This window comes from Cheilinus undulatus, linkage group 6 (genome assembly GCF_018320785.1).
Source record: "Cheilinus undulatus linkage group 6, ASM1832078v1, whole genome shotgun sequence".
Taxonomy (NCBI): Eukaryota; Metazoa; Chordata; class Actinopteri; order Labriformes; family Labridae; genus Cheilinus; species Cheilinus undulatus.
The window spans coordinates 2874825-2900697 of NC_054870.1; the positions used below are offsets into that span (position 1 = coordinate 2874825).

The 25873-nt window shown below is 39.4% G+C and overlaps 2 protein-coding genes across 6 annotated transcripts; one reads left to right on the plus strand and one right to left on the minus strand.

The window, feature by feature from the left end:
* fignl1 (fidgetin-like 1) lies at positions 1-8447 on the minus strand. Of its 3 annotated transcripts, none has more exons than XM_041789044.1 (2): positions 8395-8447; positions 1-2580 (listed from the first exon to the last, which is right to left on the minus strand). In XM_041789044.1, the coding sequence occupies exons 1-2, from the start codon at positions 8402-8404 to the stop codon at positions 623-625; spliced, it is 1968 nt and encodes a 655-aa protein (XP_041644978.1). In that variant the 5' UTR covers positions 8405-8447; the 3' UTR covers positions 1-622. The 3 variants fall into 3 exon arrangements, with proteins under 3 accessions (XP_041644978.1, XP_041644979.1, XP_041644980.1); XM_041789045.1 differs by lacking the exon at positions 8395-8447 and adding an exon at positions 4889-5003; XM_041789046.1 differs by lacking the exon at positions 8395-8447 and adding an exon at positions 4970-4991.
* On the plus strand, positions 5761-25873 carry ttl (tubulin tyrosine ligase). Of its 3 annotated transcripts, none has more exons than XM_041789048.1 (8): positions 5761-6491; positions 11519-11597; positions 11735-11967; positions 12134-12269; positions 12378-12647; positions 15619-15762; positions 19123-19317; positions 23905-25873. In XM_041789048.1, exons 1-8 carry the CDS (start codon positions 6323-6325, stop codon positions 23915-23917), a joined length of 1239 nt encoding a protein of 412 aa, XP_041644982.1. In that variant the 5' UTR covers positions 5761-6322; the 3' UTR covers positions 23918-25873. The 3 variants fall into 3 exon arrangements, with proteins under 3 accessions (XP_041644982.1, XP_041644981.1, XP_041644983.1); XM_041789047.1 differs by having other exon boundaries at positions 24552-25873; XM_041789049.1 differs by lacking the exon at positions 23905-25873 and adding an exon at positions 17159-17195 and having other exon boundaries at positions 19123-19245.

Consider the following 25873-nt stretch of genomic DNA (forward strand, 5'->3'; position numbering starts at 1 on the left):
CTGGATTGCAATTATTAGAAACAACAAAATCAAGGGAAATTGCAATATTAGACCAACAGGTAAGAGTATATCACAGGTCAGTAACACTAAATGTACTGTTAAATTACTGCCACCATATCATTAGAAGAACGCTAACTGCAATAAATTCAAACAGAGATTAGTGCTTTGTCTGGTACACAGTCTACATTCCTAACCCACCAAGCAACAGTGAGACGAACGCCTTAACAAAACAGTTACTGCAGCACACAATGATTAGAACATTTCAGAGCAATGCAAGCTTTAGGACTCCTACTCCTTCAATTTACAGCATAAAGATAACTGTTTTTAACTATGAGTAAAAAACTGTATTTTAGACTACATAAAATCTGTTAACCAAGATTTTCTTGTCTTGTCATGTAAAAGAAGGAGCTTATGTAATAAATCAGGCTGTAAAAGGACCTTTTTTTTTTAGATTCTTGGTAAGCTTGAAACAAATGTGGGCTCTCTCTTTTAGGAGAAAAGGTTAAATACTCTTGTATTTACACACCCACTCGCTCTGTGTACAGCAAAAAAATTCTGTTGAACATTTTATCTCGACTCAGTTCAACATGACAAAAACTACATTAGAGTGGCAGAGCCAGATCTAACGTCCACATCCAAAAGTCTTATTCCACTCTTCATAAAGCTCCAAGTCTTTCGATGACACACTGGGCCGTACCGTCCTCAGGGCTTCCTGGAAGTCACTGTAGAGGATTGGTCTCACCTCATCTGCAGTAATCGTGGCGATGTCACTGAGCTGGATGCTGCGGATTGGCCCCAGTGCTGCTTCTTTACACAGATGAGTCATATCAGCTCCAGAGAAGCCCTCTGTAGCCGTCACCACACTCTCCAGCTCTGACTCTCTCAGCTGGTTCTTCTCTCGAGCCATGAGGTTGGTCACTATCTGCCATCGCGCGGTGGCTTCAGGCAGCGGGATGTATAACCTTTTAGCCAGGCGTCGCCGCGCAGCCTCATCTATCTCTTGCGGCCGGTTGGTGGCACCTACCACCAGAATGCGGTCTTCTGCAGCCGTGGCTGCCCCGTCCAGCTGGACCAGGAACTCTGTCTTTATCCTGCGTGATGAGTCATGCTCCCCGTCTGTGCGCTGGGACAACAGTGAGTCAATTTCATCGATGAAAATGACAGCAGGCTGGTGGCAGCGTGCAATGGCAAACAGGGCCCTCACCATTTTTTCTCCTTCGCCCACCCATTTGGACGTGAGCGATGAAGCGCTGATGCTAAAGAAGGTGGCACCGGACTGGCAAGCTATGCATTTTCCTATCAGAGTTTTTCCAGTACCTGGGGGTCCAAACAGCAGGATTCCTTTAGGTGGACCACGGAGGCCAGTAAAAATATCAGGTCGCAGCATGGGCCAAACCACAATCTCCTTAATTGTGGTCTTTGCAAACTCCAGGCCTGCTATGTCATCCCAAGCAACAGGGGGTCCGTGATCCATGATCTCACTCATGATGAGCTCGACAATCTTTGGCTCAAAGTTTTTCAGACGCTCATCCAGAATCTGAGGTTCCCCAGCAGAATCCCGGCTCGCCCCACCTTCTTCCTCTCCTTGTCGTGGCATAGGTGACACAAATTTAGAAAATGCCCCTCGGGGTCTGTTAGCACCCAGAGATTTCTTAACAGCTGCTGACATACCGGCGCTCTGACCTCTCTGGGGTTGCTGCGAATGCTTTTTCTGCTGATCAACGATGAACTGCTCACGAGCGGTTTTGAAACTGCTCCCACCTCGTGGCTCATTGCTTGCTTGCCCTCTGTGTTGCCCCCTTCCACCATCCCCGGCGTCTGGGCTGTAAAAATTCTTACGTTTAGCAGGGTTGGAGCTGGAAAAGACAGAGGGCTGATGATTTTGTGTGCCGTTTGCAGGGCCTGGGTTGCCCTGCGGAAGAGTCGCAGAAGGATGACTAAACACTGACTGTGGTCTAGCTGGGGGTCGGAAGAATGAATTTGAATTACCTGAGATACCCTCAGAGCTTCTCGGCCTTTCTGGCATAAAATTAGAAGCAGGATTACTGGGGGTGTTATAATCTATTTTTTTAGGCTGTGGTGTGACTGTAGGTTTAAATAACGCAGCATCTGATCTGACAGCAGTTAATGGAGCAGACAAAGGGTTTCCTTTGCTCTCTTGCCCAACACATATGTTTGCATCTTCTGATGCCACCAGGGAGCCTCCTCCCACCGCCTGAATCATCTTCTTCACACTTGGTAGCTCCATCACATTCTCCGCAGTCAGGGAGGACTCCCATTTGTCACTGTAGTTCCTCTGACTGCGGGCCAGATGCAGTGCGCTCTCTGCATAGTTGTTGAGCCCTTTGCAGGGGTCATCCGAGTCCAGGACTGCAGCATAGCGCTCCGAGTAGGTCCTAAGCAGGCTGTCCATGCCTGCCTGAGAGACCTGGGAGCTTGCCCATGCATACTGAATGGAGAGGATGTGGGCCCGGTAGGCATCGGCCGTCTGTTCAGGTGTACAGCTGCCAGATGAAATGTCAAAGGACCTCCTTTGCCACTCGTCCAGGTGTGCACCACTCATGCCTGGCCTGCTCCAGTCTGGTGAAGAAGAGGGGGCAAAAGTTATTAAAAATACATGTCCTCAGGAAAGGCAAAGGCTGACATCACCCCTGACCCATAAATAGGAAGAAAGTTACATTTTTTACTCTAAGGTCTGTTGTAGGCACTTGATACAGGAATCCAGCGGGTCAGTAAAACGGTTAATGAAGTTTGGGCTCTCCTCAGAACAGCCTTAAAAAATGGTCAACATTAAGACAGCACAGATTAAGGTCAACATTACAGCTCAAGCTTGAGAAATGCAGAACCACCTTCCTTGATTTTACTACTCAGGATCAGTGGAAAGAGTTATAAGACTGTTGTATTCAAGTCAAAGAACAGTAACTCTGCTTAAAATGTACTTAAGAAGGATTACTGGCAAATAAATCTACTTAAGAAAAAGTTAAGAGTAGCCTAATTCCTTTGAAATTTACTTGAATAGTGAGTAGCTAATGAGGAGTTGTACAGTAAAATATGATCATTTGTTTTGGAAATAACATGGAAAGCCATCCATCAGGGAGCGATAAAGGGGAAAGCTTTCTGCCAGAAAGTTTCTGGGGCCCTGCCACATTAGAGGGCATATGAAGGTTGGAAAAACTACATAATAACCACAACACTTTCACAAAACATACTTAAACATCCTTAATAAAGCAACAAAAATGCACCCTTTTTCTTCATTCCTTCAAAAATATCTACTGGAAAAGAGGACAAGAAAAGGAGCCATAAGGGTTAGGGTTAGCACAACGCTGTTTGCAGATATTTACAAATTAATTTTAGCCAATGCTAAAATTGATAGTGATATTTAAATATTGTCTAACTCTAAAACTTTAGACCTTTAAGTAGGGCTGGGCAATTAATGACATATTAGATTAACTCGCAATATGGCCTGCTGCAATTTTCAAATCGCAGAAGTTGCAATATTTCTTTAACCTGAATTTTGAGTCAGAATACCAGTTTAAAAGTTTTTTTGCAGCGTAAATGTCATGCATTACATATCATGCAATCATTCAAGACCCATTTTTAGAGAAGTCTAAAAAAATCCTACTTTCTTTTTCATTTTTGTACATTTTTCTGAATTATGAGGACGACATAAAAAATAATCATTCCCTTCAAGACAACAATTCATATCCAATTTGCAATACAAGTCAAAATCATCACAATTACATATTTTTTCAAAATTGCTCAGCCCTAGTTTTATCTAATATTGTGCTGGTTGTAACATAGAAGTAATTTATTTATTGTTTGTGTTTGCTGGAAGATACATAATATGAGTAAGGAATAACTGCATATCAAATTGAAATCACACTATTGGGGGGGGGGGGGAATCACAATTAGATTATTATCCCAAATCGTTCAGCCCTACCTTTAAGCACAATTCAAAGTTTGAGGCTGAACAAATTAACAACCTTCAGTCCTTAAAAATACATTTGAAGAATGAGGATGAACAAAGAACAAGAAATAACTGATGCATGCCTGTCTGTTCTGCCTTAAACTCCATTCTCATAATCGCCTATAATGTAGATAACATTGTCCATCCCTCATGCATTGATACTATTAAATCAGATCGAAGGAGGGCCCTTTAACTGAGTCTATGAGGAGCCCAGGATTTTCTGTGGATGGGCCTCACACCATGAGAATATAATTCTCCAACCAGGCTGTTCAGGTGAAGTCACACCTTTATGATGGAGTAAAATGCAACAGCTGTTCTGGGATTTAAGGTGGAATCACTCTCTCTCTGTGTGCTATGGACTGTCATGATAGAACGACAGATCCTCCATGTTTGGCTTAAGGACTATTTTCTAAATCAGTAATTGATGCTTTTTAAAATGTCATGAAGTGCATACTTCTCTTAGACTTTATCCAAGTGAAAGTAAAATCACTGATTTCAAAATGTACTCAAAAAGTACTAATACAAAAAAATATCCAATTTAATTAAAACGTGTCAGTGTAATTAGTTGATTTGCTCACCTGCACTTCAGCCACCTGACGGAAGTAATTGACTTTAAAACACCTCTATTTGTTACAGCTGACGAAACTGTAAATATGCAATCAATCTTAATGATGATGAGTTCATGTTAATGTGTATGAGTGTTTGGGGCGCATCTGCTGTGCAAATAGACTACTTAATGCATATTAATGACATGTGGCTGGTGTGCAAGAAGGAAATCAACTGTAGTGTCCCATAACTAAAGTCTTTTTAAACTGGTCAACAGTCCCTGGACTGGACTTTCACCAAGCTGCGGACATATGTGTGTCATCTAGATAAACAGCATGACAGGCAAAGTAACATAGTACTGGAGACGTCACTTACTATACGGTTATCTTCTTATATTGATACAAAAACATAGGTTTACAACGAAAAAAGACTCGTTTTCAAAGCTGATTCACTAACATGCCGCCTGGTCGTTCCCGCCTCTTGTTTCTTCCTCGCCCGTCATACTTCCTGCAACGTTCCAATTCGTTTTTCAAAACCCCACCTCGTATCACGATGACTTCCTGTGACAACATAAAGAGGCCTAGAAAAAACACAGACTCTACAGCTGTCCCGACTTTAACTCCTGATGAGACAGTTACGTAAAAATGCATGAAAATACGAGTAAACCACCACGCTCGGCCACAGCAAATTAACAACTTTAAAGTATTGGAACGCGACCCGTATTGGCACAACCAGGGGTGTTCCATTTACTCTCCAGTGTTGCTGAGAAAGCGGAGACTTGAGGCGCTGTTTTAGCCTACGTTGTATGAGTATTCAAAAAACACGACCCTTCACGTCGATGTAGAAACTTTTAATCAATTAAAAACTCAAATATTCACGTCGACTTTGGTTTAACAGCAGAGTCGCAGCTAATGATATCATCGGAGGTCTTGGACGCCACCTTGTGGCCTCCACTGGCGTAAAAAATTAAAAAGGCAGTATGTCGTTTTATCGTGTTGCAATCTGGGAAGTGAAGTAAAATTGGAAATGGAAAGTTGTCGTTTATTGAATTCCATCGTACAATCTCTTCAAATACATTGTATGCTGAAATTACTTGCATGTAAAGATGTGATAATTAAGTTTACAATTTAATGAAAGCCCTGAAAATATAAATACGCTTCATTTGATCACACATAAACTACAATAACCACAACCGTTGAGCTTTTTGTTTATGCTGTCGACAGTGGATGACAGCGGCTGCTAAGCCTCTGAAAAGCATACGCCGCCGGTGTGCTTGTAAGGTGCTTGTATGCAATAGCTGTTAAACTATCTGGTTATTTTATTAACTTCTTTAATCCGCCATACTTGATTTTGGTCTTTGTCTCGAGGGAGGAACACCGGAAAAGTTTTCTTCATAACGGTTCACAGTTGTCGCAGTCCTTTAGCTCACGCTAAAACGGAGACGGGATGTAAATTAATCCAGACGGGACTAGCCCCTGGAGCCGCTAGCAGCAGTCAGTCACACCCTAGTCTGGGATTTTCGACTGATGTTGTCGGAATAACATAAAAACGCATGTTATGATGTTTCATGTAAATTAATACTTGTGTAAGCCTTCTGTTTTGAGGCTCCAGGGCAATAGTTTGACTTTGCTAACTAAAAAGTGTGAGCTGTATATGACTGACTCATCATCATGGCTCGGACAGAGGTGATGACCCTAGCCAGTCTGTCTGCTGCAGTTTCATCAAGATAGCCTCATAACTTGCTACAAAGCTAAGCTATTCAGCTCCAGTTGTTTTTATTCTACTATACCTAATAGTAAGTGTGGCATTATGAATTCCCCAACCTACACATTTGTCACGCGTGACGACAACAGTACTGTTTATGCGGAAGTTTCCAAAATCCTTCTTGGAACTGGACAGTGGAAGAAGCTAAAAAAGGACAATCCAAGGTTCAACTTGATGCTTGGTGAACGGAACAGACTGCCCTTTGGACGTCTAGGTAAATTATTATTATTATTATTAATATTAATATTTTTATATGCCGCTGCAGACTAATAGTCTACTTTTCTGAGCTCTTCCTGATAAAAGAGCTGCTTGATTGTGGCAAAAAATCATCATGATAGTGCAGTTTTTCTTAAAACTACATTTATTGGGAATTTTAAGTTATCAAATTTGTCATTTTGCCTTAAGAGGTGAACACAACCTGAAACAAATGCTTTAGGTCTGTCTCTTTAAACCCAAAGTGGCTCCATATGACTGTAGTCCTTTAACCTTTCCTTTCTTATTCCTTTCCTTTCCTACTTATTCTTTACTTTTTCTTATTGAAGTAAATGGGGTGCTGTGGCTCTCTGCTCCTCACTTAAAATAAAGTGAGAGCCATTGATGTGGGAGGGCAGAGTGCATGCAGGGTTTTATTTAATTGATATCAGCCTCTCCTTACGTTCCTAACTCTTCTCAGTGGGGAGTGTGTGGAAGAGACACAGGACGTTGGAGGATAATTTACTGAATGAGAAATCCTTCATTTCACAGCGTCAGTCTGAGTGACGTCATGTAGGAGAGAGTGGAGCAAGATGAGCCAGTTTTTAAGTTATGCAGTCTTCAAGGTCAGACAGAGATGGGACCACTGTAGAATGAAAACTTGAACCTTTATTTCAGGATCTTTGCTATCAAATGGAGTTTTCAGAATGAATCTATAAAAAGCTGTCTGCTGTAGTCCCCCTGTGGCTCAAGGTGTCCCAGGTAAGGGGTAAATTGATTGGGGGGTAAATGGAGCCATCATGGGGTAAACTAAACACCTTAGCATAAATGCAGTAATAAATATTTTTTCAGTTATGAACCTGTCAGAAAAAAAAACAACTGGTAAGTCTAAGGACCACTGACCAATCAAAACACTCATATAATGTTCTAGTCATCAAGTTTGTGGGGAAATATGAGCTGTTGCTTCCTCCTTGCAGTAGAGGTCGCTTCTCCACTTGGATGCAAAATTTACAGAGACAAATTCACCAACTAACAGATCTGAGGTGTTTGAATCTGATTAAAGGACAGATCATGGAAATGAAAACAGGAGGGTAGAGTTTACATTTCTATTCTGGTTGGTGGTCAACAGGTAATAAAAAATCATTTGCATAATAAAGCAGAAGACTCATTCATCTTGCTGTGAGATCCTTCTAATCAAATTATTTGTAAGAAAACAAAAAAGAATAAAATACTTTGTCTTCTTTTGCATACAGAGGGAAATTTAGCCTTAATTTGCTTGGGCAAAAATGTTGAAGACTTAAATTTTATTAGTGTATTTGTCTAGTATAAAGAAGAAGCAACTCATTACATGTAATGGGCCTCATTCACTGGACAAGTCCAGTTAAGACTCTCATTTCAAGAAGTACAAGGCAAAAGCAAAGCCTCATAAGTACAGAAATATCTGCAAATGCAGCAATGAAAAGATTAACTTGTTAAGTGTATTAAATTAGTATTGTTCCTGTAATTTCATTAGAAACGTCTGATCTTAAAAACCTTCTGGTGTTGGCTCATTTTACCCCATAGCCTTTGGCCCCATTGATACCATTTTGTAAAACATGGCTGTGTTGGAAACCACGCGCTCGTTCCCTACTCCCTATGCACTATGCAGTGAGCAGCATATGGACTACATAGTGGACTCATCTGCAAAACACAAAAATGATTTTTGGACACTACTCTGACCAGTGATGATGATGTCATCGTCTCAGAATTAAAACAACGGCTGGTAGATATCCATGACAACGGCTGAGGATCAAAATTGATGGTAGAATTTTCACTTCAAAAAAACTGATACCAAATGTAACGTATTTTCACAAAAAATAATAATACTAATAGATACAAAGTCTTTTATAGCAAAAAGTCTTCAGTGTTTTTGTGTTATCACTTACTTTTGCACATAGATTATGGTCTCATGTCTTGTAATCCGGTGGTTCTCAAACTGGGGTCTGGGGACCTCTGGGGGTCCACGAGCCACAGCTTGGGGGTCTGTGAAATAATTTGAAATAGGTTGTTAAAGTTAAGCCATGTCATTAAAACTCAAATAAATACATACAGCAAGGGTCATCAAGTACATTTGCACAAGGGCCAGATTTAGTCTCGACAGAGACTCTGTGACTTTTCAATGAACAAAAATAAAAAGTTCATATTTTGGCCTAATAAACATATTATTGTAATAATGTTTTCTTTCAAACCTCAGGGAATGGGCCTTCCCCAATGGTAATTTAGCACCAGTATTAACTAATTTTTTACACTTTTTAACCCTTTTTCACTACTTCATTTGGCCATTTCTGCCATTTTTTTTGCCATTATTTACCCATTTTAAAATGTGCCACTTTTTAACCCTTATTTTTTCACTTTTTGACCATTTTTTACTTCTTTTAGCCACTTTCCTGCCAATTATTGCCCCTGGAAGCCACTTTTAAACCCATTTTCATGATTTTGCCAAGGTATTTTTGCTATATGTTCTCTTCTTTCACTCACTTTTTATACTTTTTGCTACTGTTTGCCTCTTAAACCAAAATTTTCAATTCTTGAATCCCTTTTTACCACTTTTCCTTCATGTTTTATCCCCTTTGTGCCACTCTTTTAGTCTATTTTTTCTCATTTTATTCTTCATTTTATTGTTTTTCATTACTTTTTTGAACAATTATTACTCCCTTCGAACACATTTTTGATACTTTTTCTCCCATTTTTGCCCTTTTACCCATTTTTGCTACATTTTATCCTCTTTTTACCACTTTCCCTGCCAATGTTTGCCCCTTTGTGCCACTCCACAACCCATTTTGACAGTTTTCATACATTTTCACCACTTTATGTAGCCATTTTTGCAACATTTCCACCTGTCTGAATTTTTGTAAAAACAGATCAGATTTCAAGACATTCTCAAACAATTTCAATTTCAGTCATTTTGGGTGGATTTAATAGCCGCAGCCTAAAGATACCCTGAAAACCGCAACATCTTTTCTAAATTTAATGACCTCCTGGGGGCCGGATAGGAAGCTTCGGGGGGCCTGATGTGGCCCTCGGGCCGCCAGTTGATGACCAATGACATACAGGGACCACAGCGCCATAAAACAACCATACTGAACCAGTGACTCTCACATAATTCAGCTTTGGGCCAATAACTCTGATATGATTGTGAGATATCACGTAAATTTATCACTCATCACACACCAGTCACTTTGCTCAGGTTACATTTGGTGTGCAGGTCCAGCTAGCAACGATAGATAAATATTAAAGCACGTCCACTTCATCAAGTGATGCTCAGCCCATACCAGCTAAACTGAGAAAATATGATGACAGCTGCCTGGAGTTTGGTTTTATTAAGAACAGCAACGGAAGACCAAAATGTGTTGTGTGTCTTCATGTGTTTGCAAATGAAGCCATGAAGCCTGCCAAGCTAAAGTCTCATCTGATAACAAAGCATGCTTAGTGTAAGGACAAGACTAAAGATTTTTTCCAAAGAAAGGGTGAAGAATATATCAGCCAGAAAATACAAAAAGTGAACCTGACCACAAAAAAGCACAGAGGGATTCTTATTTGGCTGCTTGATTGGACAAGAGCTTGTATTTAGGTTTAAGAGTTTAAAATACAGCATCTAGGAGTACAAATGGCAGTTAACATGTTTAATCAGCGTGAGGGTGATGTGGGTGTCCTTGGAACATTTTTTGTATCTGTAAGGGTTCCCTAGCCCTGAAAAGTTTGAGAACCCCTGTTCTTATCATGAATCCTTAACACTTTCTTACAGATTCTATACTGTTGTTAAAACCAACCAACCAAAAAAAAGAAAAAGCCTAAAAAACTGTACTGATATGCGATCCTGTGCTCCTCTCGTTCATCTGTCATGTTTGAGGGCAGCAAAAGCAATGCATGATGGTAAATACTGCTGGGCTAGAGACCATGGGTTGTTCACTACTTTTCACAATGCATTGTGGGATAGAATAGTGCACTATTTAGTGTATAACAATGCATTCAAGACACCACTACAAAATGTCGTATTCGTTATATAGGCCACTATGTAGTGATTATGCCATTGTGCACCATAGAGTGAATAGGGAGTGATTTTGGACACAGCCAGTGTCTACTTTAGCAATTCAGGCTAATGTAAAGCTAAGTGATCTACATGGTTTTACATGGACATAAACCGCCAAAAGGTTTAACTTATGTTTCATTTAGACCTGCATGAATTTGTTTGATATAAACTTCATTATTCCTGACATCAACAAAGACAGTTTTTTTATATTAAAAAAAAGTACTAACTACATCTCCCATGTACTCTGCTCCAACATAGCAAGACAGAAATGATGGATACGTCCTGAATTTATGGTCACATGACAAAATATTCACACAGTTGCCAAGATGCAGCATGTGGTTAACTTACCCACTGGCTCACCTTTTCTTCATCACTGCTGCGTGTTCAACTTGCATTTCAAGCAGATCATAGCTGTGAGGATAAACTGTGAAAGAAAAGTCCAGATCTGTACAGAGGTGCCGCGCCTCCAAACCAATCTTTTTACGTCTTTGGTCAAAAGAGTTCTGTAGATTAAACACTGATGTTCCTGACTCAGGACTCTCCAGAAGCCTCCTCTCTCCTCGAGCCCTGTCTCCTCTCGGAGCATTTAAGGAATTGGGAGATCCTTCATCATGGCAGAGAGTGAACGACTTCAGGGCAGTCGAGCAGAGAGGGAGCAAGGATGTGCAAAGTGATGAAACTAGAAGAACTATTGTAAAGGAAGGGAGGGGGTACTCCATTTACCACACATGACAAAACACATGGACAGTTCAGTGCAGTATAGCATGAAGTGCAGTAACCCTGTTTCCTTTATCATGACTGCAGGAAGACAAACTGTATCGTATTGAAATTGCTGTAGAACACAAAGTAAACTCCAGACTGTTTCCGTGTGCAGGGCTTGTTCCAGCTTCCTGTTAAAGGATTTTGTCTGTCGTAGAAATGTGCAAGGCTGTCTCAGTGCCTACATGTGGGTAATCCTTTTCTCCACTTTGCTCTTACAGGTCATGAGCCAGGACTGGTGCAGCTGGTGAATTACTACAGAGGAGCAGATAAACTGTGCAGAAAGGCTTCCTTGGTCAAGTATGTTACTATTTCTTTAAATTAATGATATGTATTTTTCTCCGTTTTGCTACCGTCTATGCTTCTAATGCATCTTCTGGAAGTGAATTATTCAAAAGGGGTTACATTAGCCGACCATTTCCGTTCTTCACCATTAGGCTTATAAAGACGAGCCCGGAACTGTCCGACTCTCAGAACTGGTTCCCAGAATCCTATATCATTTATCCCACTAACCTCAACACCCCAGTTGCTCCAGCTACCAACGGCATTAGCCATTTAAAGAGCAACCCTAAGACGGATGAGCGAGAGGTTTTTTTGGTTTCCTATCAAAATAAAAAAGACAGTGGGGAAGGCTCAGTATGGATTGCCAAGTCTTCTGCTGGAGCTAAAGGTAACATTTATTATCTTTTCATTTGTTAAAACCTAAAATAGATTAGCTCAAACTATTGTCTGATTACATCTGCTGCTTGTATGGTTTACGATTGGTTCACAAATAATACTAGGGGTGTGGCTAATGATATCAGCAGTTGCTTATAATATTGGTTTTACTGGAACAGGTGCTGGCATTTTGATATCTCATGATGCTAATGAGCTGCTGGAGCACATCGATAATCAGGGACAGGTTCATGTTATTCAGAAGTACCTGGAGAAACCTCTGCTTCTGGAGCCAGGACATCGGAAGTTTGACATAAGGTCAGTCCTTTTAGTGTAACACAAACCTATAGAAAATATGCTTGTTTGTCTTATCACTTTAAATAAGGGTCTAATGGGGTCTAATGAGTCATGATCTGTTATTGACAGGAGCTGGGTGCTAGTGGACCATCAGTACAACATCTATTTGTACCGGGAGGGAGTGCTGCGTACTTCCTCAGAGCCCTACAATAGCTCTGACCTCCAGGACATGACCAGCCACTTAACCAATCACTGCATCCAGAAGGAGCACTCCCAGAACTACGGCCGATACGAAGAGGGGAATGAGATGTTCTTTGATGAATTCAGGCTGTACCTGCTCAACACTCACAACGTCACCCTGGAGGCTACGATATTACCTCAGATCAAGCAGATCATTAAGTAGGTCCTCTGTGATTTTGCAGATGCTTTTACTTTAAGATCTTATCTAAAAGAAAGTATATCCTTCACACCATAAGCTCAAGAAGTTCATTCATAGTCTCGGCTTTTTCTTATCCCAAACACAAAAGCTCTAGTTACATTATAAATTGCACTTTAATGAGTTTTCACAATCATTTTGCCTTTATGTAGTGACACATTATGACGTATCATCACACAGCAGGAGCTTCACATACACAGACTCAGACATGCACACACTCAGCAGAGTTCTGGCCTGCCAGCTCTGATGTTAAACATTGCCACTGTCCTGCTCCTGTTGTGCCCCTGTTACTAACTCCAGTGCCTGCTCAGGGGCTAAATCACTTCACTAAACCTTTCCACATCGATGTGTTGCATGTCGAAGATGAGGTGTAACCAAGTGACTGCAGAACCGCTGGAAGGCACACACATACCCCATGTTAAAATGTCCTTATTAGTAGAAATGAGAGTGTTACAGCCTGGTTCAAAAATAGATGGAATAGTTTCTATAGATGTATACACACTCCTGATCAAAATTTTAAGACCAGCTGAAAAATTGCAAGAATTTACATTTTGCACTGTTGGATCTTAGGATGGAGATCTTCAAAATGCACAAAGAAGAAATGGGAGTGAGACAAAAAAAATTCAGTAAGCAATTTATTGAAAACAACAATTAAACTGAAATAAGCTGTTCATCAGCTGATCAAAAGTTTAAGACCACAGCTATAAATGAAACAAAAACCCCTTCTAAAACAGAAATAAAAGAGGACTCAGTAATGAGGAGCTCCACCATTCTTGTTGATCACTACAAAAATTAGTTTGGGCATGCTTGATGCGAGTATTTCCAGGAGGCTGGTGGGAGTGTTGCTCTAGGTGTTGAAGATGGCTTCATGAAGGTCATCCACTGTCAGGACCTGATGTCCATTTTTGTAAACCTCCCTTGCCACCCATCCCCAAATGCTCTCAGCTGAATTTGGATCAGGGAAACATGCAGGATGGTCCAAAAGAGTGAGGTTCTTCTCCTGGTAGAAGTCCTTTGTCAGGCATCCATTGTGAACTGCAGCGTTGTCCTGTTGAAAAACCCAGTCATTAGCACACAGACGAGGGCCCTCAGTCATGAGGGATGCCCTCTGCAACATCTCCACATAGCCAGCCGCTGTTTGACGCCCCTGCTAACCTGAAGCTCCACTGTTCCATTGAAGGAAAAAGCACCCCACATCATGATGACGCCCCCTTCAATGTGCTGCGTAGAAAACATCTCCAGTGGGATCTCCTTGGTATGCCAGGAACGTTGGAAGCCATCAGGACCATCAAGGTTACATTTTTTCTCATCAGAGAGTAAAACTTTCTTCCACCTTTCAGTGTCCCATGTTTGGTGCTCCCTTGCAAAGTCCAAATAGGCAGTTTTATGGCGTTGAAGGAGACCTTTGAAGATGTTGTTTGTTTTTTAAGCCCTTCCCTCGCAGATGCCGTCTGATAATTATTGGGCTGCAGTCAGCACCTGCGTGTTGATGGACAGCCAGTCGGATTCTCTGGCTCAGCGCTGGTGAAATTTTATTGGGTCTACCACTTGACTTTTTTGTTCCATAACCCTCAGGATCTCTGAAGAAATTCAAAATGACTGACTTACTGCATCCAACCTCAGCAGTGATGGTGCGAGAGGCCTCTCTTATGCAGCTCAACAACCCGACCACGTTCAAAGACAGGAAGCTTTTTTGCCTTTGCCATCAGGACGTCATGACAACGTGAATAACTGACAGAAAATGACATTGCATCCACATTTTTGCGCAGATTTTGGCTTTTAAAGCCTGTGATCTTAAACTTTGGATCAGCTGATGAACAGCCTATTTCAGTTTAATTGTTGTTTTCAATAAATTGCTTACTCAAATTTTTTTTTTTTTTTTTGTCTCACTTCCATTTTTTCTTTTTGCATTTTGCAGCTCTAATTAGAACCTTCTGAAGATTCAACAGTGTAAAAAGTAAATTCTTGCAATTTTTCAACTGGTCTTAAAAGACGATCAGGAATGTTTTGGTATATTGACTCTGTGGTTTCCTGATTCCTTCTCTAGAACTTAGGTGTTTAATGTCTCAACAATTGGGACATTTTCCTTTCTTTAATAGATTACTTCAAATAACTTGGTTGATCACAAATCTGTGGTGGTCAAAATGGCAACCAGCCTGATATGACCCAAACGGTTTACATCAGGATAAATGTTCTGCAAATGCAGAAATCAAGCAAACTCAAGATCACATGCAAAAATCCAAATAAACACAAACACTGTGCCTATAAAAGTTGAAAAAATTGCCATAAAATCAGATGCTTTTTTAATTAGGAATGAGTATCCAAATCCAAGTACCAACATATCTGATGCGGAACTGAATTACCGTACAGATTTTAGTGCTTCATTTCCAGAGTCGCCATCCCCATGCAATGCCCCACCACTCCAAATTAAATTGTTGTCTCTGCTTGTGTACCTATCAAGGACACGGTCACACTGACTGGCCCATTTCCTTCGTTTTTCTCTGGTGTACCACGAGTATATGAATTTTGCTTGAGCCTCTTACATAAAGAAGCTATACCTGCTACCTTTACTTATATATTCTATTTGCATCTTTTAAAGATACTTCTCTGAGTTATTTATGATACCAGGATGGCTTTTAGGCTCCTGCTGACTTTTGACCAATTTTTTCTCCTAAAAGTTTTAAGTCAGGCAATGTTTAGGCACCAGCGTCATTTCAAAAGTTTTCATTTAGTTCCAGTATCAGGAAAAAAACATACAACGCCCAACCCTAAATTCAGTTACAGATGCAAAGTAAACAAATGCAAATTCATCAAACCACTGCCAAGAAAAACTGCAGCTTTTCCTGTCATTGCAGTGGGAGTGGAATATGATGTTGAGTTGTTTTGGTGTTTGTTATCAAGAGCCAGATTACCATAAAATCTGTGTTTTCACAGGACCTGTCTGACATGTATTGAGCCGACAATCAGCACCAAGCACCTGTCCTACCACAGCTTCCAGCTCTTTGGATTTGATTTCATGGTGGACCAGAGCTTCAAAGTTTGGCTCATTGAGATCAACGGGGCTCCAGCCTGTGCACAGTTAGTAATACTCAGCAGATCGTTCATGTTCACTCTTTCTCTCTGAGCCTCTCTTCAAGTTAAACTTACTCTTTAATACAGTTTTCACCCTCTACTCTGTCTTATCATTATCGATGTCATTGTCTCTATTCCACATTTTGACAGATTTTTCACTTTTATCACTAGGGTTTTTTATTAGGGCTGGGCAACTAATCGAATTTTAGATTAAATCGCAATATTACACACTGCAGTTTTCAAACCACAGAAATTTACCTCTTTTGTATGTTTGTTTGATTCAGAATGAGAAAAATTACTCCTGTCAATACAAAGGTGTCTTAAAATATCACAATTAAATTGTTTAGTCTTTGTTTAATCTACCAAACATTGTGGTGATTATAAAATACAATGATGTATTTCTTGTATGTTTAAAAATACAAAAGATGAGGAACTTAAAATATAAGCGTGCTTTAAATTGCAATCGCAATATTGGGGGAAAATATGGCAATTAGATAATTTTTCCAAATCGTTCAGCCCTAGTTTTAAATCTTTTTTTCCAGGTTATATAAAACATTCTTAAGGTTATATTTTAAGGCATTGATTATGATTGATCACTGATTAATTTTCTTTAAGAAAAATGATCATTAAAAAAAAAGTCATACAAAATAAAATGGCAAGCTTAATGTAATGTCACCTAGGGTTGGGGGATGTGGACCAAAAATCCTGTATAGAAAAACTAAAGCAACTTGTAGGTCAAAAACATATTGGCATATACAAAAAGTCACACAGGCCGATTTTTATACATTTTCTTCTCAATTTATTGGGCAAATTTTTCAAAACTCTCAACATTCACTAAACTTTAAACAGTTTCATGTTACTTCATATTCCTGTGGCATGTTTGCAAAAGGTAGGAAGTCACCTCAGACATTTCATTGACATTTCTAAACTGTTTTTGTGTCAGTGGTATCGGCTAATTCCACCAAAATGAAACAATGTTTTGTTATCTTTGGAACCATATGGTTAAAAATGTACGGATGCTTTCTCACCATGATCGCCTCAAACTGCATCAAGATTAGTGGTGCAGATATTAGAATTTTGCAAATATACTGTTATTTGCGAAACATTTTCAGCATTTTCAGCACCAGTGTAATTAAACATTCTCTGTTGTTTATCATTAAGAACACTGTGTGTCTGCTGTATTAGGATCGAGCTTTCACTGTTATTGTGACTATGCAACCTGTGACTATGTGTCTAGAATCTAATGTAAAACAAGACTAAATTTGATTCTTAAAATTATAAATGTATTCTTCCTCAAAGGTAGACATTCACTATGCAAAACTGCAAGACATTTCTTTGGATGAACATTTTCCTGAAAATGTTTTTTTAGCATTAATATTAAAGCATTATCTGCCTTTTTCAGAGCTACAAACAGCACTGTGACAACCTGCTGACAGACCGTGAGTGATGTTGAGCACTAAATAGAAGTGTGGCACTTTTTTAATGGAGTTTATTCTTTCAAATTAAAATAAATTCTCCCACCACCTCTGCCAGTGTGTATGCTGGTATATAAACAGATATAATGGATGTAAATATCAGCAGAAACGCTCATATCTTCAGATCCTGATATTGTGCAGATACAGTGTTATACCAGTTAACATGTTTTTCTTGGATCGGTATGAACATAAACTTTATCAAAATGGATAATAGTCCCTAACCCCATATTATATTTTGAATTATATTGACTTATATTTTATAAAAACGGATGCATACTCCTCAGCCCTAATCACACTTGGTTGTATGTTGTTAATATAAATTATAACAGATTTATTATCATAAAACTGTTAGCAATGGGGCGCAGATGGCCTAGTGCAGTGGTTCTCAACTGGCAGAGCTTCAGGACCTGCCAACACCTCCTCCATAAGAACTTGTAACCCAAACGTGTGATATTTTTAGAAAAATCAGATTTATTTAGAGAAAAAAAAGTTTAGACCCCAGAAAATTCAACACATGTAACAAATCAAAGATTCAGGACAAAACAAATGTGTTTCAAGAGAATTTCCTACACATTTTGGCAAATTTTGTTTCTAGACATACCTTTGCGACCCACTGAAAAGGTCTCTTGGACCAACTTTTGGGCCCCGACCCACCAGTTGAAAAGCAGTGGCCTAGTGGATTAAGGCCCGCTCCATCAACGTGGATGGACTGGGTTCAAATCCGGCCTGTGGCCCTTTCCCGCATGTCTCTCCCCAGCTCTCTCATCCTTGTTTCCAATTCTATCCACTGTGCTCCTCTATCATTAAAGGCACTAAAAGCCCAAAAATAAATATTACAAAACAACAACAACAACAAAAAAACATTAGCGATAGCCGCCTCAATATTATGGTGAATAACATCTAGACAGCATGCTGCATTGGTTTGTTTACTGAGGTTGGAAGACAAAATAAAATCCACAGGTGATCACAGGGAGACATGGCTGTCTCTCTCCTCTGCTTTCTTGCCTGTATCTCATGTCACTGAAGTACAAAGACACGGACTAACAAGTAGGCCTGGAAGAACTTAAGCTGTAGGTTAATCAGTTCAGAAACTCAATACACATCAGCATTATGTCTCAAATTAAACAGAAACACAGTAGCCTACCTTCTACTGTAAGCTCGGGGAGTCCCATTTGTTAAAAATATTATTTCAATGTTAAAAATGGTAGAAGTTCATTAGCTCACAAGCTAACGAGCCAACTGAAGGTTATATTATGATGCATTCAATGATAGTTAAAAAAAAAAAAAAAGATTTCTCAAGCCTAAATTAAATGTCATGACGTGTTCGAATGTTAGGAAGACAATTCAGTTTTTGATGAGAAACTTGAATAGATCTAGCTGTTAGGATGACAAATGTGTTTGCTTTTCAGCATTATAAGATAGATATAGCAGATTTATAACTATAACTCAGGATCTTCTCTTCTTCTACCACTGCTGTTAAAAATGGATTGCAGGAAGAGGTTGTTTGACTCTGGAAGTGTTGTTTAAAGGATGAAATATCAAAAAACTGTATCAAAAATGTTGACAACATTTTTTAACAAAGTGCCTTTGTCAGTGCATGTTTGATACGGTTTGGAATTTTATACAAACAAAAAGATCCAGAGCTACTTTTTTTGTTTTTAGTGTTTCAATATCTTTAATGAAATGATGAACCAGTACTTTCTGTAGATTTTCAGGACATTATATGGAAATTATGAGATTACTAATAACTGTGAAATTATGGGCCATGGTAATTGTGCTTTAAAATGTTGATATCCTTACACTTCTAGTTGTCAGCGTGTCCAATAGCCCTCATTTTTACTCACTCACTCAGTAACACAAATGTGACGGTCTGCTTTCCTCTCTCTCCCAGGAAACTTTATTCCGAGCTCTGTCAAGGTATCGTGGACGTGGCAGTTTCCAGTGTCTTTACTCTCAACAGTGGCTGTGACTCCTCATCGGCTTCCTCATCGCCATACTCTTCCTCCCCGTCCTCCACGTTCACCACCAACTCCTGCTCCTCTCCCAAACTGAGAGGGCCTCTTCACGTGGGTCCTTTCACTCGCCTGTAAGCGTACCAAGTTTTCCCCCGTCTCCTTCTTAGAGGCTTCTTCTATGCTCTGCCCTCACTCCTAAACTCTAGCTGCAAGTAGCACATGCTGGCCAGCCAAGCCTTTATTTGTACTGTTCCTTTTATGCTTGGAGGGGTCTTCTTTCTTTTACTGAACTGTGTGTAATGCTTATTATGATTGTGAGGATGGTTATGCACCAATCGTCAAAGTTTGTGGGAGTTTCTGCAGATGCTCTACCATCTCAGTTCCACTAGAAGATCAGTGGAGGGCTTAAGGATGTGTAGACCCTCCTAATGAGACTGTAGTGCCTTACATTTCCAGCCACGCTCACTTTAAAAGACTGCCATTTAGCGAACTCTTTTTGGTGACGTTTACCTACTATAAGCCTTTGCACTGTTGCTAAAAAAAAAGAAAGCCAATGCTGTTATGGTCCACAGGAATTAGAATAAAAAAAAGGTTGATATTCGAGATCTAAGTAAATTGGTGTTTAATTTTTTTCTCATCAGACACTATAAAACTTTCTTTTTCTAAAATCCAGCCATCTGCATCTATTAGTTTCAGAGATGTGCACCAACAGTGAACAGGAAGCTCAATAGACGGCCATTCTAATGTCTCATTTATCAACTCAGTGTGTCTGATGAGATGGATATTAAAAATATCAATCCTGGCCTTTAGATCGGTTTACTCTGAGCTTAAAATAAAATAAAATAAAATATTACATCCATGGCAGCTTGGTAGCATACATGATACAAGGAGACCGTCCATCATGTGGTAAACTCAGGTTTTAGTCCGTCCCAACAAGTTCTGCTCAAGGTTTCCTGCAAAGAGAAAAGAGAACTCTAAAAAGGGATCAAGGAATAAGTATTGGCTTCAGTATTCCTCTCTTTAAAATTCTTTGCAAAACAGTTTTTTTCTTTACAAGTTGATGTTTTTTTAAAATTTCAGAGCATGTTTGTCTGAAAGCATGTCGTGGTATGCATCTTAATACAAGTCCCCGGAGCACCTTTTGCCTTAGGGGCCATTTATACTTTGCATTAACATCAGTTTTTGGCATTCGGATAACCTTACCTTGAGCAGCATTATCCTAAATGCTGGTTTTGAACACATCTTAATTACTGAAGATGACAGAAATACCTGGTAGCTCAGACTGCATACAGTGGATGCCTTCATCCAGACTGGTTTGATGGTGTAGACACTGTGCGCTGGCCCGCATTGAAGACCATCCTTTAAACTAACGTGACCTGTGGCTATCTAGCAGTAAAGCAAACAGCTGTGTGACTATGACAATGCAGACTCTTTTAAAGATCTTGATCATTTGGCTCAGCTCAGCAATAGGGGTAGGTTTTGCAGCTCCTAAAAGGCATTTGTTTTGGTAGCATTTAGGCTTTTTTCATATCTATTAATGAGAGATAGACAAGTGTTTAAGAGACACCCAAAGCTGCTTTTTAATCTGTTTTGTTAATGCATAGTAAGTGCAGCCATGTTGGTGTCTGAATGCCCAGAGCAGATGTTCATGAAGGATATAAACGACCCCGTAGTTTGTAAAGAGCTGCCCTAATTTCTGTGTTTAGTGGTGATGATGTTCTGTAGTATTATTGGGGATGAATGAAACTCTAGACTGACATTTTAAAGTGTTACCAGTAAGTGTGCCCCTTGTGTTTTTAAATTGTTAAATGAAAGAAGAATACAAATCAGTTATTACTGATTATGTATAACGTTTCAGTCCCCACATTCAACCCTCATACAACAGTCTCTAGTGAAATATCTGTTTTTATTTATATTTTTTATCTGTATACATCCTAATTATGACAAAAGTGACCTGATCACACAACATGTGAAGCATCCTAGACTGAACTCTTTACAATAATGAATAATTTTGTGTTAAATGTGTTATTGCCAGAGAGCAGTCAGTCTCAGGTCTTCATCTCATCACTGCCTCTTCTTCAGTTACTGCTGCTGTTGGATCATGTCACTGTTTGGCCCACTTTCTAAACTCCTGATTTTTTTTTCTCTGAGTCAAACTACATTTATTTAAACTATAAATTATCATTTTTTATTTGGTCCTTAGAGTGTTTTCATTTCTCTTTATGTTTGGTTGACTTAACCTCTTGTTAGTAGTAAAGTAGGGATGCACAATGGAGCCTACATGTGAATTTTTAACCTGTTTTCCCATAAGCCAATCCATCCAAGCTCAAATGGATGCTAATATTAACAATACGTTAAGAACATCAGGTCTCCCATAAATTAGAATTGACATTACTCTTATAGTAACTCTGTTTCTTTACGAGAAGGACACATAAAAAGACATCATAAATGTTACATTTATTATTTTTTAGAATATTCAGAAATGTAAAAACTTTTTTTGGACTCCATGTACATTATGTGCAAAATGTAATTTAACACTAAAGGCCTTTGCACAGTGAGTTGGTTTTTCATCCAGATTGCCACATTTACAAAACAAATGATTTAATTTTTGACTGTTTGCTCAATGACATCAAAACTTTAATTCTTTGTTTTTGTTTTGTTTTCTGATTTGTTTTTTCACATCCATCCAAGTCATTTAAATGTGTCATTGACTTTTCAGTGGAGCTGCTGCAGCTCCCTATCTCTCTCTCTCCATGGCACTGAAACTTTAAATATGCTCTGTCCATGCGGATATCAACTGTAGTAGATCACATTTGTACTCGCAGCTATGTAAAAAAGAGACTGAATTTAAAAGGTAGCACTCCATCTGTCCAACTTTACACAGCATCATGAGCTTTCACAAAGAAACCCAAATATACAAAGGTCTAAATCTGGACAAACAGAGCCCCTTTTTTTTCTTTGTTTCAAGGAGTTAAAACCACCTTCACTGTTTTTTTTTCTCTTTACATTATAAGACCATTCTTGTTTTCTGATTTTTGTAATGAATAGAAAAAACAGAAGCATCAGTGTTGGTGTGCATTGTTTGAGAACTCAGTGCGTAAAGACCTTCACAGTAAATCCAAGCATCACCTGCCTTTGTGAGCGCCTGCTGACAGACAGTAAGCTCTACAGGGCACTAGATAAAAGTCTGACCTTTATTGTGGAGTTTATGCTAATAGATGTTTATCCTATATCTGCAGAGTGACTCCCTCACATCAAAAATCGAGCTAGCTGTAGTTCAGACCCAAAACTTCAATCTTTAAAACACAATTAAAATGTATGAAATAAGGATTAGAAAAGAGAAAAACTAGCTGAGCTGGGTCTGTCAGTTCTGCTTAAATTCCTCAAACTAAATGCTTTACTTTATAAGATGAGTTGTTAGGCTGGATGTAGACCTGCTGTTTACTACACTGATGCACGTTCAACGTTCAGTGACCACGTAATCTGGTGACTTTCAGCTAAGAGGCTCCCGCCTGTGTTTAGTTTTCCATTAAATTCATATCTGATGAGAACATTTTGAAAGTACAATGACAGAGAGATTCATGAGGACTTCTTCTGTTTTCATCAGCTGCTGTAACAACATCCATGAACGCAGTAAGCCGAGAGTCACCAGTTAACACTGTAATTACAAAAACCAATACACCGGCTGCAGACGATGTTCATCAGTGTGAGCTGTTTTAATGTTAATATCTTGCTAGCATTGAAGTAACCTCTTTTAGCTTGTTCCCACCAAGTGGTCTGGCTCAGTTTGGTGCGGAATGGCACACATTTTTTTGCGTTTCCATAGAGCAAAAGTTAGAAAGGGTCCCAAGAAACGACCCATACTATCCCACTTTTCGGCACCCTACCGTAGGGGTACCAATCTTACCTATCCGTCCCAAAAATCCGTCCCACACAACAATAGGAGGTTGCACTGATATCACATGAGCCCGCAACACAGCTGCTTGGCTCTGGGCTGCAAAACACAGAAGTCTGCTGTGTGAGGACCAGCAAAAACAGGAGAAAAACAGACTAATATCTGCCTAAATGGAAAATATTTAGACTCGACGGAGATCCACACTGTTTCTAGTCTATGGATATTGATATCTGCCACAAAGCAAGTTTATCTGGACCTGATTTTAAGGACACAGAGCAGAGCCTAAAGGCTCACATCAGCCTGATCTATCCGCAATGGATGTGAAACTAATGCTTAAGTTTTGTGAATATGAAGCTTTTGATCAGCTGATTCTCTGTACTGTAACTAGTTACTCATCTACTTCTTACTTTAGGTAACCTGTGAAAACATCGCTCTGTGGTTGTTGGATGTGTTTGTACAACTTCAGGCTGCAGCCTATTTTAAAAATGAGATCAGAGCCCCCAGGATTTCTGACTTCATCTAGTTTGATTTTAACACCAGCTGAACTTTTACTTTATTTTTAATCTGGCAAACTCTCACAGCTCTAAAATTTCATATGTTGTTGTATAAACTGTTCTAGACTTGATATATTCGCATATTAACGTACAGTTACGACTCAAAACGTTTCTGTACACGTATTCCATCAGCTGAGGATCTGTGCTGAAAGCGTTTAACATTATTAAGATGTAGTTATTTTTTAAAAAAGCATTTTCAGCTGAAATAAAGCAGTTTAATGCTTATTCCATACTAATTTCTGTGACTCATCCTTTCTAAAACTCTGCAGCTGGACCAGCTGACCCACGCTGACTGTGACGTCACATTCATAGCCTTTACAGCCAGCCCACCAAGTGAGGGTACGTGTGCCTGTGGTTACGCAAACTATTTTGGGGTTCATACTAAACCATACTCAATCAAAATGGACCACCTGGTGGAAACACGGCTTTTGAGTGTCTCCATGTTTGTAGTTTACATCTCACACAAAAGCTAGTTGTACTGATCACTCAGGTGTAGAGGCACCTGGCTGCAGAAATCCAGCATCGAAATCTGCATTTACCAACAACTCCTGCTGCTCTCAGCTATAACTCTAACTAGAAGAGGAGCGGTAGAAAGAGAGAGACGTTTAAAGAAGAAAAAAACAAACAGATGTAAACAGAGCAAGAAGGACCATGCTAGCTGTAAATGTGAGATTTACAGGATTACGTTAGCGGTTTAGGAGCCAAACAAAAGCTGGAAAATGCAAGCATCTAAATAATTGGCAAGAAGTATGTTGAAATTCTTCCTTTTTTAAGATCTGTAACTGCTATTTCTGTTCAAACATCCAAATTGATCACAAGTGTTGCACCCCATAATTTTGAATTAACTCTTAGTGTATCTATCGATCTATTGATATACCGATCAGAAGCTGAGACTTTAATGTGCATGCTCTTACAGATGTCTGCAGCTCTGTTCCTTTGCTCTGGTGTGATCTCTACAGTTTCTTCCACTGACGTGTAGGCAAGTACAAAAAAAAAGCTTATGGTGCAACTGGATGCAAACACAAGGTGAAACAGCAGGTATATCTTCAGCCTTATGGCACAGTCACATTTCCATTTTTCAATATCTGCTGACACGGATGATTCACGGTTTCAGCCATTATCTGCCCATAATATTGTGCATCCCTGCTTAGCATAAAGTTTGAAGTAACTTGTTGAAGAGCGTTGTGTCTGAGCTGGTTAATTGTAACTGTTTTTGCTTGTTTTCTGATTCTACCACAGAAAAGATTTTAGGTTAACAAAGTTTAAAAAAGATGACAGCTGCATGTTTTGTGGTGTTTTTAAACTGTGATGTGTTCGGGGGGGTTAGATGCTAATAGTCTAAAGTATTTCCCCCCCTGCTGTTCCTCTATTTGAAGCAAAGAACCCGTTTGCGAGGCTTTGCTTCCTTGTGATGACTAGCATCAGTTTAGGGAAATCATTATGGATTTGTTTTCTGTTTTTTGCTAACCATATATTAGTCTCTACCAGACAACTGTGGGAAAGAAAGGATATGTAAGTGACTGAGGGTCAGACAGATGAGGAGGTTATGGAGCAGGTTAAAAGCAACCCTTTCACCTTAACAGTGAAGTAGATTGATCCCTGTAGCCGAGGTCAATGAAGGTTGGGTTCCTCTGATGAACAGAGCCCTGCTGTGGCTGAAATGAAGTCTAAACATTTAGAAAGGTATCAGTGTTTGTAGAAAAACTGTCATGATTGTACAGGTAATTAGCTAACAAGTGTTTGCTGATTTTTGAAGTATAAAAACTGTCAGTATTTGTTTAAATTTCTAGGGAAAATGTCTTTCTGTCAAAGGGAAGGGTGCCTTAGAGGGAATTGCATATTGATAACAGGAAGCAATGACCCTCCTGCATTTAAATGCACCTTTATTCATTTACTGTAGTGAATATGCCTCATTCCTTGTTTACCTTTTATTCATTCAATGATGTCATTTCCTGTCATCCAGAATAATTTGCACACCAGACTTTATTTCAGATTTTGTCAGTGTTTCCTTACCTTTACCAAAGACCAAATTCATGCTGTATGATCCTTGTCAAATAACCATGTTTGTTGTTAAGATCTGGACATTTATCTGAAATTGTACAAGGTCTAAAAGCAGAAGTAACATTCAGAGGGATGTCTGTGCTGTTTCTGTAGCTGATGTGTTTTTTTTTTTCCAGAAGTCTTGCATGAATATTTGTTTCTATCAGAAACTAGATTAAAAAGGAGTCTTACTATTAA

Excerpts from the sequence above, each read along its gene's own strand:
- ttl (XM_041789047.1), top strand. The coding sequence starts at position 6,323 with ATGAATTCCCCAACCTACACATTTGTCACGCGTGACGACAACAGTACT. Across the intron at positions 11,598-11,734 it reads AGAAAGGCTTCCTTGGTCAA|GCTTATAAAGACGAGCCCGG; the intron begins GTATGTTACTAT and ends CTTCACCATTAG. Across the intron at positions 19,318-24,551 it reads GTGGGTCCTTTCACTCGCCT|ATGTCTGCAGCTCTGTTCCT; the intron begins GTAAGCGTACCA and ends ATGCTCTTACAG.